The following is a 14,764-nucleotide window of genomic DNA, read 5'->3' on the forward strand; positions in this document are numbered from 1 at the left end:
ATATCATCAGTAGGAAACATAAAACAGACTGGTAACCCAAGAAATTACAGAAGCAGAAATTGATGGGGCCATATCAAATTTAAAGACAAATAAAGTACCAGGGGAGATGGGTATCCAGCAGATTGGTACAAAACATTTAGGCAATTATTAAAACCTATGCTCTTAAAATGTTTTAACCGTGTTCTTAAGAGGGAGAGACTTGGAAACAAGCTATCATATCGGTAATACTAAAAGCTGGAAAAGATAAGACAGAATGCGGGTCTTACAGACCTATTTCTAATTTAAATAAACATTACATGCTTCGATAATTGCAAAAAGATTAGAAAACATAATTCCTGAGTTGAGTGATACTGACCAAACAGGATTTGTGAATAACAGAAAGACACAAGGTAATGTAAGACGAGCATCATTTCTGATAGATAGCATGAGCAAAAGTGATTCTAAATCTCTGGTAATTAGCCTCAATGCCAAAAAGGCTTTTGACTGCATGCGATGGGGGTTTCTGTATCTGGTGCTGCACTTTTTGGCTTCAGTAAAGAGGTTATAGGATGTCTTAAACCACTATATTATTCACAGACAGCACTGGTTAAAATAAATAGTTATGTTTCTAGTTCAATTACATTGGAACGGGGATGTCGCCAGGGATGCCACACTTTTTGCACTATTCATAGAGCTACTTGCTCAAGCAATTAGAGAAGATGTAGAAATATCAGGATTCCAATTTAAAGGAAATGAACACAAAATATGTTTATATGCGGATGATATTCTTATGACTATCTGACCCAGACTCCAGTTTACCTAAACTTATGTCATGCCTTGAACAGTTTGGGTGGTACTCAGGATACAGATTAAATTTAGACAAAACTCAGACCCTCTTATTTAATTATTCACCACAGGAGAACATGCGTAATAAATATAATTTTAAATGGAAAACTAATAATGTTAAATATTTAGGAGTTACCATAACAAAGAATTTGACAAAAACATATACTATAAATTATGAATCCATAACAAGAGAATTAAAAGTAGATTTGGACAGATGGATGCCCTTAACCCTCGGTTAATATAATCGAATTGAAATTATTAGAATGAATGTTTTACCTCGATTACCGTTTCTATTCAAATCACTGCCTGTAGAGATTCTGAAAAAATGACTGGAATCGAATGATCTCTAGATTCATGTGGAAAAATCAGAAGCCATAGGGTCAGACTTAAAACACCACAATTATCAAAGGAGAGAAGAGGACTGTCCCTTCCCTGTTTGGAGGATTATTACAAAGCAACACAGTTGAAATATCTAGTTTGTTGGTGTGATAATGAGTACGATGCAAGATGGAAAGAATTAGAACATTCCCCTCCCCTCCTTATGAGGGGATAAAACCACTAAGATTAAGTACTATAATAATCTGAGCCATTGGAATGTGGTTCCTCTCAATATTTGGATAAAGGAGTGTAAAAATTTTAAGCTTGAGAAACAAGTGCGGTTGTTAAAATGGGTGGCCTAGAATAAAGATTTTAAACCTGCACAGTTGGATTCAAGACACTAAAAGGCATTACATCATATTGTACAATCACATTTAATACAGGTTTTAAGAGCTTCCAACATCTTACTGACATATATTTTAGTTGTTGTTTTTTTTTTAAAGATATTTACAACTTATGAACCATTATAATAGAAATATTAAAATAATGAAAAAATTGAAATGAATATCATTATTGTTTTTATTGATGCGTATAACAGTGGGACTCATAAGAGACTGATATCAAGAATATATTCAAGTATACAATCTTCTAAAAATCATTTTACATTATATGTGAAAGATAAATGGGAGAAGGAAGCAAACATAATTTTATTTGATGAAGAATGGTTAAACATTTATAAAACACAGCACACTACCTCCAGTTCAGGTCAGTGGAGATAATTCTCATGAAAGAATATCATGAGATTTTTTATTACTCCAAAAAGGAAATATTTACAGAATGGTAATTCAGAATCTGATATGAAGTAAACTGTATATGAACAACATAATTGTATGTGACATCCCTAGTGACCTGTCTGTTCTGATCTTTTGCATGTGTTCTACTAAAAACATTTAGTTGAAAAAAAAAAGAAAAAAAGACAGCCTTCAATCTAGGGAAATGGCAATAAACCCATTAAGTGCCTTAATCATGGTGTCATTTGAACTAGTAAAATGCCCTCTTCAAACTGCTCTATACATAGAAAACATGCAGCACAAACAAGTGGTGAATTAAATCTTCACATTATTAGAAACACATGACATTTATTTGAATCAAACTTCAGAGGGTGAAGTAGGACAACAAAAGACACTACATATGGTCTGATGCACAAGAAATGATTCCATATCATGTGCCATACCATAGCCCTCATCACCCTGTTTAATTTGCAATGGCCAACCGACTATACAGTATCATTCATTACTGAAAGCTCATGAGATATACTGAATAATCCTTTGTGGGGAAAGATGAATGCCCTTTAACAGCAAAGCATTCTATCTGATTTGATGCAGGAGATCAACTGATGACCAAATGAAATGCATTTCAGTGGATTCACTATATCATCAAAGCTATTAATATTATATTAATATTTCTCAGCTGATCTGAGTTGCTATGCTGTCTCAAAATATACAGGATTTTCAAATAGCTCACACAGAAAAAACAACTAGAAATGTACCGCATACACATTAATGTTCAAAAGTGAAACATTACCATTTAAAATAATCATTTTCTATTTTAATGTATTTTAAAATGTAATTTATTCCTGTGATGGCAAAGCTGAATTTTCAGCATCATTACTCCAGTCTTCAGTGTCACATGATCAAATCATTCTAATATGCTGATTTAATGCTCAAGAAACATTTATGATTATTATCAATCACTTGTGCTGCCTAATATTTTTGTGAAAACTGGGAAACATTTTTCTCAAGAATCTTTGATGAATAGAAAGTTCAAAAGAACAGCATATATTTTAAAATCCAAATTTTAAACATTCAATTCAATTCACATTTATTTTGATATTCACATATCGTTTCAAAGCAGCTTTACAGAGAATGCATGTCAGCATTACAATTTAGAGAATGCAGTTAGCAAATAATGTAATAATTTAGGCAATTAATTTACTGTTAGCTGTTTAATTGAAGGTAGAAGCAATGAGCTCCTGGAAATAATCAATTACATATTAACAATAATTAGGATATATAGAAATGTCTTTAATATCATTTGTTAAAATCTATTTAGTGCATCCCTGCTGAATAGAGGTATTGATTTCTTTTAAAAAATCTTATTGGCCCCAAACTTTTGAATGATGGAGTATAATAGATTCAGAAATGTCTTTGAAGAGGCTTTGATGTGATGAACCCCTCAAGTTCATTTAATTAAAATGGGGAGTGATTTCACATCAATCAGAGAGACGTTTCATTTGGTTTTACAGTGAAAAGTTGAAAATAACACCAAAATATCACATTGTCACAGTTGTAGAAAAATAACCTCTGATTCAATCGAAGACATTTACTGAGATAAAACTTTGATTGTTTAATACTGCTACCTCAAAGTCTTAAAACTGACAATTTTTTTAACAAAAGATTGCAGTATTTATTCCGTGCACATCATTTTTACTTATCTTTATTCCTGTGCCTAGTAATTTTTAATCAAAATAACTAGCCTCTCCCTCTTGCAGCAACATCTCTTCTCTTCTCTGATGATGTGTTTACAGTCATGAGGGCGGGGCAAACTGTCACTCACACAAGATCCACCAATAGCAAAGCACAACCATCCTGATGAACAAAATCAAGTCCTACCCGACATTTATTGTTGTTCAAAAAGCCGTTTCACCCAGATATACGTTACAATAGGGCAATGGTTAGAGAGTCAGACTGGTAATCCTAAAGTTGCAGGTGTGAGTCTCAATGCCAGCAAGAAAATGACTGAGGTGCCCTTGAGCAAGGCACCTGACCCTAAATCACTCCCCGGGCACCACAGCAAAAACGGCTGCTCACTGCTCAAGGTGTGTGTCTATGGTTTGCGTAGTATGTGTTCATTACTCACTGCTCTTAGCTTGGATGGGTTAAATGCCGAGGGCGAATTCCAAGTATAGGTTACCATACTTGGACTTCACATCATGTCGTTACAATAGGGGAGAAAAGACTATCTCAACCTCCGTTTCATGCAGACTTTAAAGAGTTAGTTAACCCAAAAATAAAAATAAACATTCTGTCATTAATTACTCACCCCCATGCCGTTCCACACTCATAAAACCTTCGTTCATCTTCGGAACGCAAAGTACGAGAATACTTTTTGTGCACAAAAACAAAACAAAAATAACGACTTTATTCAACAACTTCTTTTCTCCCATGTCAGTCTCCTATGCAGTCGACAGTTGTTTTTGCATACAAAAAGTATTCTCGGCACTTCACTGAAGTCAAGTCTTTAGTACCTTACCAGCCCTTGACAGTGGTGGTTAAATTTGCTGTCTATGGAGTCAGACAGCTCTCATTTCATCAAAAATATCTTGATTTGCGTTCTGAAGATGAAAAAAGTTCTTACGGGTTTGGAACGACATGAGGATGAGTAATTAATGACAGACCTTTAATTTTTGAGAGAACTAACCCTTTAAGTCCAAATCGCTCCTACATCCCTTAATATAATTTTATATACAGTGCCCTCCACAAATATTGGCACCCTTAGTATGAGCAAAGGTGGCTGTGAAAAAAAAATCTGCATTGTTTATCTTTTTGATCTTTCATTAAAAAAATTCACAAAATTTTAACCTTTCATTGAAGGAAAATGGGGGAAAAAGCTCATTATAAAAATTATTGTTTTTCTCCAATACATGTTTGCCACAATCATTGGCATCCCTAGAAATTCTTCTGAGTAAAATATCTCTGAAGTATATTCCCATTCATATTTACATTTTTTAGCACACCAGGATGACTAGGAGCATGAAATTGTGCAGCCATGACTTCCTGTTCCACAGGAGTACAAATATGTGTAAACACAAAAGCCAAATCCCTTTAATCATTCATCACAATTAGAAAAAAAAAAATAATATAGTTCTGATGTGCAAAAGATCGTTGAGCTTCACAAAATAGAAAATGGGTATAAGAAAAAAGCTAACGCATTGAAAATCCTCATTTCCACCATCAGGGAAATAATTAAGAGGTTTCAATCAACTAAAGATGTTACAAATCTGCTTGGAAGAGGACGTGTGTCTCAATCGTCCTAATGCGCAGTGAGGAGGAAAGTTTGAGTGGCCAAAGACTCTTCAAGGATCACAGCTGGAGAATTGCAGAGATTAGTTGAGTCTTGAGTCTCAGAAAGCCTAAAAAAAATTATCAAACAGCACCTACATCACCAAAAGTTGCTCGGGAGGGTTTCAAGAAAAATCTTTCTTTGCTCATCCAAAAACAAACTCCAGCATATTCAGTTGTCAGACAAGACTGGAACTTCAAATGGGACCAGCTTCTGTGGTCAAATGAAACTAAAAAAAAAAGAGTTTTTTGGCAGCAAACCCACCAGATGGGTTTGGTGCACACATGGATAAATAGTACCCCATGCCCACGGTTAAATATACTGCTGGATCTTTAATGCTGTGAGCCTATTTTTCTGCTGGAGGTCCTGGACGTCTTGTTCAGATACATGGTATCATGGATTCTATCAAATACTAACAGATGAAAAATCAAAACCTGACCACTTCTGCTACAAATCCAATAATAGGCAGTGGTTGGATCGTCCATCAGGACAATGATCCAAAACAAACATCAAAACCAACACAAAAATGTGTCACTGGGCACAAAATGAAGCTTCTGCCATGGCCATCCCAGTCCCCTGACCTGAGCCCTAAAGAAAATGAGTGGAGTGAACTGAAAAGAAGAAGCACCATCATGGAGCTGGAATCTGAAGAATCTGGAGAGATTCTGTATGGAGGAATGGTCTCTGATCTCTCCTCAGGTGTTCTCCAAACTCATCAGGCATTATAGAAGAAGACTCAGAGCTGTTGCAATAATTGGGTGCCAATAATTGTGGCCAACATGAACTAGAGAAAAACATTTATTTCATAATGAGCTTTTCCACCCATTTTCAATTGTTTTACTTAAATGAAAGGTTAGAGTTTCCTTCAACATTTACATTGTATAGAACACAATGTTGACAGTCTCTCTGACTCTGAAGAACGAAAATCAATTATGGCCATTTCAATAGAGCATTTCAAGTGCTCGACTGAATTAAAGCACTTGATTGTGATTAGGTAACTTCACAGAGTTCTCGATTGGGAACAGACTATACGTGACCATCTCAGATCACGTCAATTCGGATGAAGGCACTCGACTTCAAAATTCATGCTGTGAGTCATCACCAGAGGGAACTAACCTTCCGCAGCTTTTCAATCTGCTTGTTACGCACAGCTGTGTTGTCAATGGCAAGCACGTCGACAGATTCTTCCTTCTCCAGGCGGTACTTGTTGACCCCCACGATGACCTCAGAGCCTATAGTGAGACAGAGAATAGGTGAGACAAAATAATGAAGGGCAACACTAGATGCCTGGAGCTGAAATAAACCATCACAGCTTGGCAGATCTCTGTGCATGACCATGTAGGTTCAGATCAGAGGGTGCAGATTTAATGGGCTCCTTTCACCTCATTATGAGGTGAGGATAATCAAACATATAGAAACGAAAGCTCACAGCAAGTGTTCTATTATCTTACAGCACATGATCATTAAACACAAACCTAGAGGGCACATCTCTAGGGATATCATTGCAACTGTCTTGTGTAGCCAGGAATCAAGTGTAGTTTGAATCAGAATCAGACGCAGAATGACATTTATTGCCAATTATCCAGTGCGCAAACAAAAAAACTGTAAGAAAAAATAATTAAAATAAAATGGAGAAAAGTGAATAAAACATACATTTAAAAAAATATATGTTATATATAATTATGCAGGTGAATGTGAATAAGAGAAAGGATATGTTAAATAAATATAAGTATAAATGATTAGTATTTCACAAATGTATTTGATTCACAGATGATGCAATAGTACATGTTACATGTTATTCAGGGCCTAAAGCATCCAGGAAAAGTGAGTGGGAGAATCTGGAACTGATAAATAATACAATACTGAGTGCGAATACATGTAAAGTCTTACTGTGATTATCCTTAAAATTAGAGTTTTGTGGATTTTCATTCATGTGTATTAGCTTGAAGGCCATCTACATACATTAGTGCACCCCTAAACAGTGTTATTAGTATAATTGAGATACTATTATAGTTTTTATTCATATTTGTTATATTTTTATATTTTCATTTTAATTTATTTAAGTTTTAATATTTAGTGTTTTTGCAATTTTATTAGTTTATTTTGTCTATAGATTTAAAATAATAATAATAACAATAATAAATTGTCATATTTCAGTGAACCATTATTTTATTTCAAGTAATGAAAATGTTTTTATGGTTTTAGTTTTAATTTGTATTTAACTATAACAACCCCACTCCTAAAATTGCCATCAAAAGAATCATAAAAAATGATCACAGTTTCTACAAAAACATTAAGCAGCACAACCGCTTCAACATTGATAATAATCAGAAATGTTTCTTGAGCAGCAAATCAGCATATTTAGAATGATTTTTGAAGGATCATGTGACACCGAAGACTAGAGTAATGATGCTGAAAATTCAGCTTTGATCACAGGAATAAATTACATTTTTAAAATAGTTTAGTTTAGTTTAGTTTAATTACGGTTAAAAACTTGTCATGTTGTCATCTTGCTTTTATGACATGCTATTGCATTGTGTTACATTACGTATTGTATTGCAATAACACGGCCTCACCCTTTGTTGCGTGTTCTCGGGGGCAGGGTTTATGTACATTTTAGGGTAATGATGTCACTAACCTGAAAAGAAGCTTGTTTGTTGTAGTCCTTAAAAAGCAATTTCTTTAAAAGAAAATATCTGCCTTTTCTTTGAACTTTGAGCGTCGTAACATTGCAGATGTAGTTTATGCTCAAACAGCAACATTACACACTATAAAGCTAAAAAAATGAATTCATAAATCAATCACCCCTTTAATAAAGAAACAAAAAACCCTGAACAAGTGAAGTACATGACAGGACAGAAGATAACCAACAGGCTGGTCCACTCATGCATATTCCCCCACTCATGCACATGAGAAACATCCATTGAGGTCCCTCAAGATCAAAGCCTTGACTCTCTGGGGTCTGAACCAGTCTGAACAAATGCAGGGAGCTTCAAACATCTACTGAAAACCCAATATGGGATAGTTTCTGTTTGAAATGTTGTTCCTTGCATCTTCTGGGCAACTTCAGTGTGACTGTGAAATTCACTGATAACCAGAGCCAGACAGGGACATCGGAAGGTCATACAGAAATGTTGGAAAACTAACTGAGTTTAGAGAGGGTTCGGGGTCCATTCAGTAAATATTTACACAAAGACCACACTGAACATATTGGATTTAACCTTGTAAAGAAAGTTTAAGGACTCAGAAAAATGTAAAACAAAGAAATGTAGAAATGTATTTCAAGTAGTTCAGCCCAAGTACTGCTGTCATTAAATCAAAAGTAAAATGTTACTTTTTTTTTTTTTTTTTTTTTAGCTTCTACCTCAAATTGTTATGGTAATGATATTACGTAGTAAATGAAAAAAATGCAAAATACCTTCTGCAGAAACTTCGAATTTCTCACTCATTCTTGAGAGCAGTGTGAAAATAGGCTCTTATAAGATGGATGTGTGGTTCATAGCAGGTGTAGCTAATGCTTCTATCACTTTATTAATGTGATCAATTATTTACAGACTTTCTGTACACCAGGAGTCCATCAGGACGCGTTAAGAGTGGCTTCTGAAGTCTTTAGCGATAACTGTGTGGCATTTCTTTAGGTGAATAATCGCTTGCGCTAGCCTACAGCCACTAAAATGTCCAGCTGTGCTGCATAATTCCTTGGAGAAAGAGCCACTTGCAAAACATTACCTGATGTGAAGCAACATTCAGTTAAAGACATCAAACTTCAAGCGTCAGAATTTGAAATAGAAGCATGCATGTGAAAATGAAAATAATTTTTTTGTGTTTCAATTTTAACATGTAGGCATTTGCAATGATGATTATTGCAAGTATGTGTCATGCATGTTCAAAGACTGCCACCTAGAGGCACTGTATTTATAAATCAGCAAAGCATAATGAGAAATGGGATTCAGTTAATGCATCACGCAACTTCTGCCAATAGCATTGTCAATATCTCAGATCTCTGACTTAAAAACATTTACACTACACAGACAGCATGATCAATTAAAACCAATCAATGTTAATATCTCTGCAGCGGCAGCTCTGGTTCACGTGTCAAACAATGTGTATTGATCAGAGCATTATGCACATCTGTGTATAGAAATGTTTGTTCCATCTGTCACTAGACCTCCACTGACGTCAGAAAAATGCACTTCAAAAACAGCAGATGCCACAAGATTCAAAACAAAATGTTCACAATTTTTTCTACTAATGTCCAACCATTTACATGAATTCAGCTGTTTTTGTCCTTTTTTTTCCTCTGAAAATAATGAACTTATGAATCACGCTCAGTGTCATTTCACTCAGATCTCAAATTATGTATTTAACAGCATACTGTGGTGGAATTTTAATCATTCCTGGAATAAAATTGCAAACTTCTTTTCTTTCTAATTATAATTTCATAGCTAGCATATTTATGCATACTTAAAACACACATAATTAAACTACATTTTCACATTTTGCATATTTTGGCAAAATAAGTGGTTTTGTTGTGTGTAATCATGCACAATAAAATTTTTGCTCATAAGTGATTTACACTTGACTTCACAAATCGCATGTTGGAAATTACGTAACAACAAAGGAACAGTAGTAATTTGTGTAAACACTGATATAAAAAAGCATTATATATATATATGTGTAAGACTGCACAATTTATCACAAAAAAACTGCACACGATTTAACAAAGGCTGAGATTGTTTTATGCGCAGCTTGTCAGAGCTGTACAGCTCTGCAATCATTGGTAAACGTTTCTCCATCTGAAAGCCAGAGGGCGCTCTTGCTCAGAAATTCTTAATTTTCCCTGCCGCAGAAGTAGATAACACTCATCATATCACTGGAGCTGAATAAACAGAAGATTGAAACGCCTTGATTGATTAAACATGACTAATAAACACATGACTGCCTTATTCTGTGTAAGAAGCCACATCATCTCACAGAACGATGTTCAACTGTCATTAAATAAATGTATTAAATGTTGCGTTTAAGTTAAATGTTATTTTTTGTATCATGCTATAAATCATGCAGCCCTAAATATATTATAAATATATAAATATGTATATATATATATATATATATATATATATATATATATATATATATATATATATATATATATATATATATATATATATATATATATATATATATATATATATATATATATATATATATATAGTTTATGATTGTTTTTATCTTTTTCTAGACAGTAATAGCTTTAAAATCCAATTAATATTTTTCTAATTTGTATTTTTCTAAACTGAAAGTCTAGGGATATGGGTAAAACAAAGTATATTTTTAAAAATAATATAATAAATCTAATCTAAAAATATATAAAAATAAATATACAGAGAACAATTTTTAGCCATTGCAAATATTTCAAAGCGGAGCATATTTCTGATATGTATTAACTTCAGAGATGTCCATTAATTTTTCAATTTCATTTTTTTTCAATTTTCAATGAAAAATATGAAAGTGCTAAAAGTTGCCGCTTGACTTGAGCGTTTAAATTATTTCCAGGCAATTGTGTTTCAATGCCTTTTCAGAAATCTAATTTCTGAGCCTGTCAAACTGACAACCCTAATACTGTACCAAGTCACATTACCTTTGGGACAGGTTGTATTACTGCTATTGAGTTCAAAATGAACAAATGCCACCCCAAAACACACTTTATATTCAAAAACCTTCCCAGACGTTTCTGGTTTATCATGGCAAGCATGTCAGTGCTTTTGAAAGCGATCTGTCAACAGAGTGCATTGACATAAGCCGTTTAGAGTATGTGTGGTCTGGTTTAGAAAAGCCAGTTTTTGCTCGACTGATTGATTGATTGATGTCTCCACAGCAGGCGAGAGGATTCTAGCGTGACATCTGCTTTAACATCCACTCACCTGTGAATGCCTTCTTATCTATTTATGGCTATAGAAGAGGAGACATCAACTCAAATCCTCTCTGTAAATCCCAGAACCTTTCCCGTTGAAGTAACCCCTCTCAGAGTCAATCATCAGGTGTATCAATCACTTCCTGTAACGGTCATCGCTAACCTATCTTACTGCAGTGATGATGCTTTAATCAAGCAGAGTCAGTATAGGAATGAGAAGCCTGTTGTTGAGAAATTAACTGGAGAAAATGTAACTGGCATCCAGTTAAAAAAAAAAAAAAAAAGAGGCCATTGTCTTTCTGACAGAGGATGCATCTGCATGTGAAATAGCTGGATGAGTTTAAAAATGTGGAATCCCATTCAAGTAGATTTGAGGTGTGCTTGTATTCCAATTGCTTACTCATTGCAACCTTCTTGTATGAGTTGAATGGCTGAGGCCACTTGCTAATAGGCAAATTTAGTTACAAGTCCTGGGCTGTAATCATGTATTCAGGCATATATGTATATGAGTGTTTTGCTTTGGTACCTGAATCAATACGAGCTTGTCTGCGGGCAGCACATTCCTCAATGCGCAATTTAGGAATCCCCTCAGCCACGGCACGAGCCATACCTCCCATGTCCTCAATCTCACGGATGAACTAAACAGGACACAATGAGAACAGAATTCATGTAAGCATACACAAATATCACAGATATTGCTAGCCCTTAAGCAATAAATCAGAGTGCTCAAAATAGGAATAACAGATTATTTTAAACAACGACTTATTTTTAAATTATTTATAATCATTTAATTATTTTTGTGACAGATAACTGATATGGCTGTCATGAAATTATTATTATTATTAAGAGTATTATTATTATTATTAAGTAAATATGTAGTAACTATATTAATTTGAAATTCTGCAGTAGGTGTACTACTACTGATAACAATATTCATACAATATATATATAGTGCTTTATACAATACATATTGTTTTAAAATGAATGTTTATTTAATTTATTTAATCAATTATGAATGCAATTAAATTTAGCTGTACTCGTTGTACAACAGCTCTACTTCATGTATAATTAAATATTGTTTTAATAAAACAGACTAATATTTATTTCTATCATCATTATAATTATTTATTATATTACTACCATTACTTAATATTATTATATACTAAATATTAAAATATTAACAAATATTAACAAAATTTAATATTAGTTTATGTAACATGTATAATATATTTGCCATTTAAGTCATTCATCAAATTATTTATTTTGAAGTTTATCATTTTAGTAATTATATATTATTATTATTATTTAATATATATTAATTTATGTAACATATAATAATAATATTATATTTGCCATTTAAGTCATCAAATTATTTATTTTGAATTGTATTATTTTAGTAATTATATTATTATTATTATTATTATTATTATTATTTAATATATATTAATTTATGTAACATGTATAATAATAATAATAAATTTACCATTTAAGTCATTCAACAAATTATAATTTTTTTAATTTTATTATTTTAGTAAATACATTATTATTATTATTTAATATATATTACTTTATGTAACATGTATTATAATAATAATAATAATAATATTATTATAACTATACATATTTATAATACTGGCTTTATAATATTAGTTAGCCATAACAAAAATATGTATCAGCCAATATTTCTACATCCTGTGTGTGTTCATTATGTGCTTTTTAAGACGCATCAAGTGTGTAATTACAGATTTAGATATATTATGTAAAAACAAGTCGATTTTTCATTATGCAGACATATGAGGGGGGCAAATCCATTAACACAGATTATAATTAAATACACTTGTCACCACTGATTATGATGCACAACGTTAGACATTAAAGAAGGTTTATCAAGGTAATAAAGATTCAAAATAAGCACTTCTCTTTAGTACGAACATTGAGCGCAGAGTTGTACATATCATTGGTGAGGGACTCCATCATGTAGGACCCACCCCAGGGGTCAGCCACCTTCGGGATGCCAGACTCCTCCTGGATGATGATCTGTGTATTGCGGGCGATGCGGGCACTCTTGACCGTGGGCAGACCGAGAGCCTCGTCAAAAGAGTTAGTGTGCAGAGACTGTGTGCCGCCAAATACCGCAGCCATGGCTTCGATTACGGTACGGATCACATTGTTGTAAGGGTCCTGAAGGACAGACGGGGTTCAATTAATCATCAGACCCATCACAACATAATTTATGTTTAAAAACACAGCAGGATTTTTGACCAATCATATTTCAAATAACAACCCAAGTGTAACAACCCAGCACAACATCACAGAAATTGAAGACAAACAAATGACAAACTGTCACATACGTCCAGTCAAAGATGTGATTTAACACCATTACGCTTTACTGCTCCACAGCTTATTTAATGAGCCGGTGTCCATAATCGTTCAAAGAGCAAGAGAATCAGTTCAGAAGCCGTGAATGAGCCAGCGGTCACAGTACCTGCTCAGTGAGGGACCATCCAGATGTCTGACAGTGAGTTCTCAGCAGGAGGGATTTAGAGTTCTTGGGTTGGAACTTCTCTTTGATGAGTGTCGCCCACAGACGCCGTGCAGCTCTCAGCTTCGCTATTTCCATATAAAAATTCATGCCGATGCCCCAGAAGAATGACAGTCTAGAGAGATCATGCACAAATATAATAGTCCATGTATTTCATAATCTATATAAAACCTTTAAAAAAACTAAACATATCAACTGCGCTATTATTTATTATTATTATATCATCATCATCTTTATAATCTATAATGTAATTATTACTTAAAGGGTTATTTCACCCAGAAATGCAATTTCTGTCATTAATTACTCACCCTTCCAAACCTGTAAGACCTTTATTCGTCTTCAGAACACAAATTAAGATATTTTTGATGAAATCCGAGAAGTATTTGACTTGTCCACAGACAGCAATTTAACAAAAACTCTTTCAAAATGGTACAAAAGACATTGTTAAAAAAAATGACTGCAGTGTTTCAACCTTAATGTTATGAAGCGACATGAAAACTTTTTGGGTGCAAAAACAAAACAAAAGTAATGAATTTATTCAACAATATCTTCTCTTCTGTGTCATTTTCCAGTGCTGTTTAGCGCTTCCAGGTTCTACGTCAGAACGCTGGCTCAGTATTGACTGAGGCTGTTATGAGCACCTTAAGTACCTTTCTGGGCCTTGAAAGTAGTTGTTAAATTGCTGTCTATAGAGGAGTCAGAGAGCTCTCGGATTTCATCAGAAATATCTTTTTTGGGGGGATCTTAAGGGTGTGGAACGACATGAGAGTGAGTAATTAATGACAAACATTTTGGCTGAACAAACCCTTTAAAAGTGAAAATGTTGTCATTTTATACTCACCCTCAAGTTGTTCCAAACCTGTATGAGTTTATTTCTTCAGTTGAACACAAAAGAAGATATTTTAAAGAAAGCTGGCAACCAGACAATTGGCGGTACCCATTGACTTCCATAGTAGGAAAAAAAAATTCCATGGAAGTCAATGGGTGCCGTCAACTGTTTTTTTTTCCAACATTCTCCAAAATATCTTCTTTTGTGTTCAACT

General features: G+C 33.8%; 1 protein-coding gene across 2 annotated transcripts in view; it reads right to left on the reverse strand.

Moving 5' to 3' along the window:
- Nucleotides 1-14,764, reverse strand: part of mmut (methylmalonyl CoA mutase) — a 32,520-nt gene that overhangs the window by 13,200 nt on the left and 4,556 nt on the right. For both annotated transcript variants that reach the window (XM_067383212.1, XM_067383213.1), the window contains exons 5-8: nucleotides 13,665-13,836; nucleotides 13,112-13,360; nucleotides 11,706-11,817; nucleotides 6,382-6,497 (exon numbers count right to left, since the gene is read on the reverse strand). In XM_067383212.1, the coding sequence (XP_067239313.1) occupies nucleotides 6,382-6,497; nucleotides 11,706-11,817; nucleotides 13,112-13,360; nucleotides 13,665-13,836 (649 nt within the window). The remainder of the gene's footprint in view (nucleotides 1-6,381; nucleotides 6,498-11,705; nucleotides 11,818-13,111; nucleotides 13,361-13,664; nucleotides 13,837-14,764) is intronic.

This window comes from Chanodichthys erythropterus, chromosome 4 (genome assembly GCF_024489055.1).
Source record: "Chanodichthys erythropterus isolate Z2021 chromosome 4, ASM2448905v1, whole genome shotgun sequence".
In the NCBI taxonomy this organism is placed as follows: domain Eukaryota; kingdom Metazoa; phylum Chordata; class Actinopteri; order Cypriniformes; family Xenocyprididae; genus Chanodichthys; species Chanodichthys erythropterus.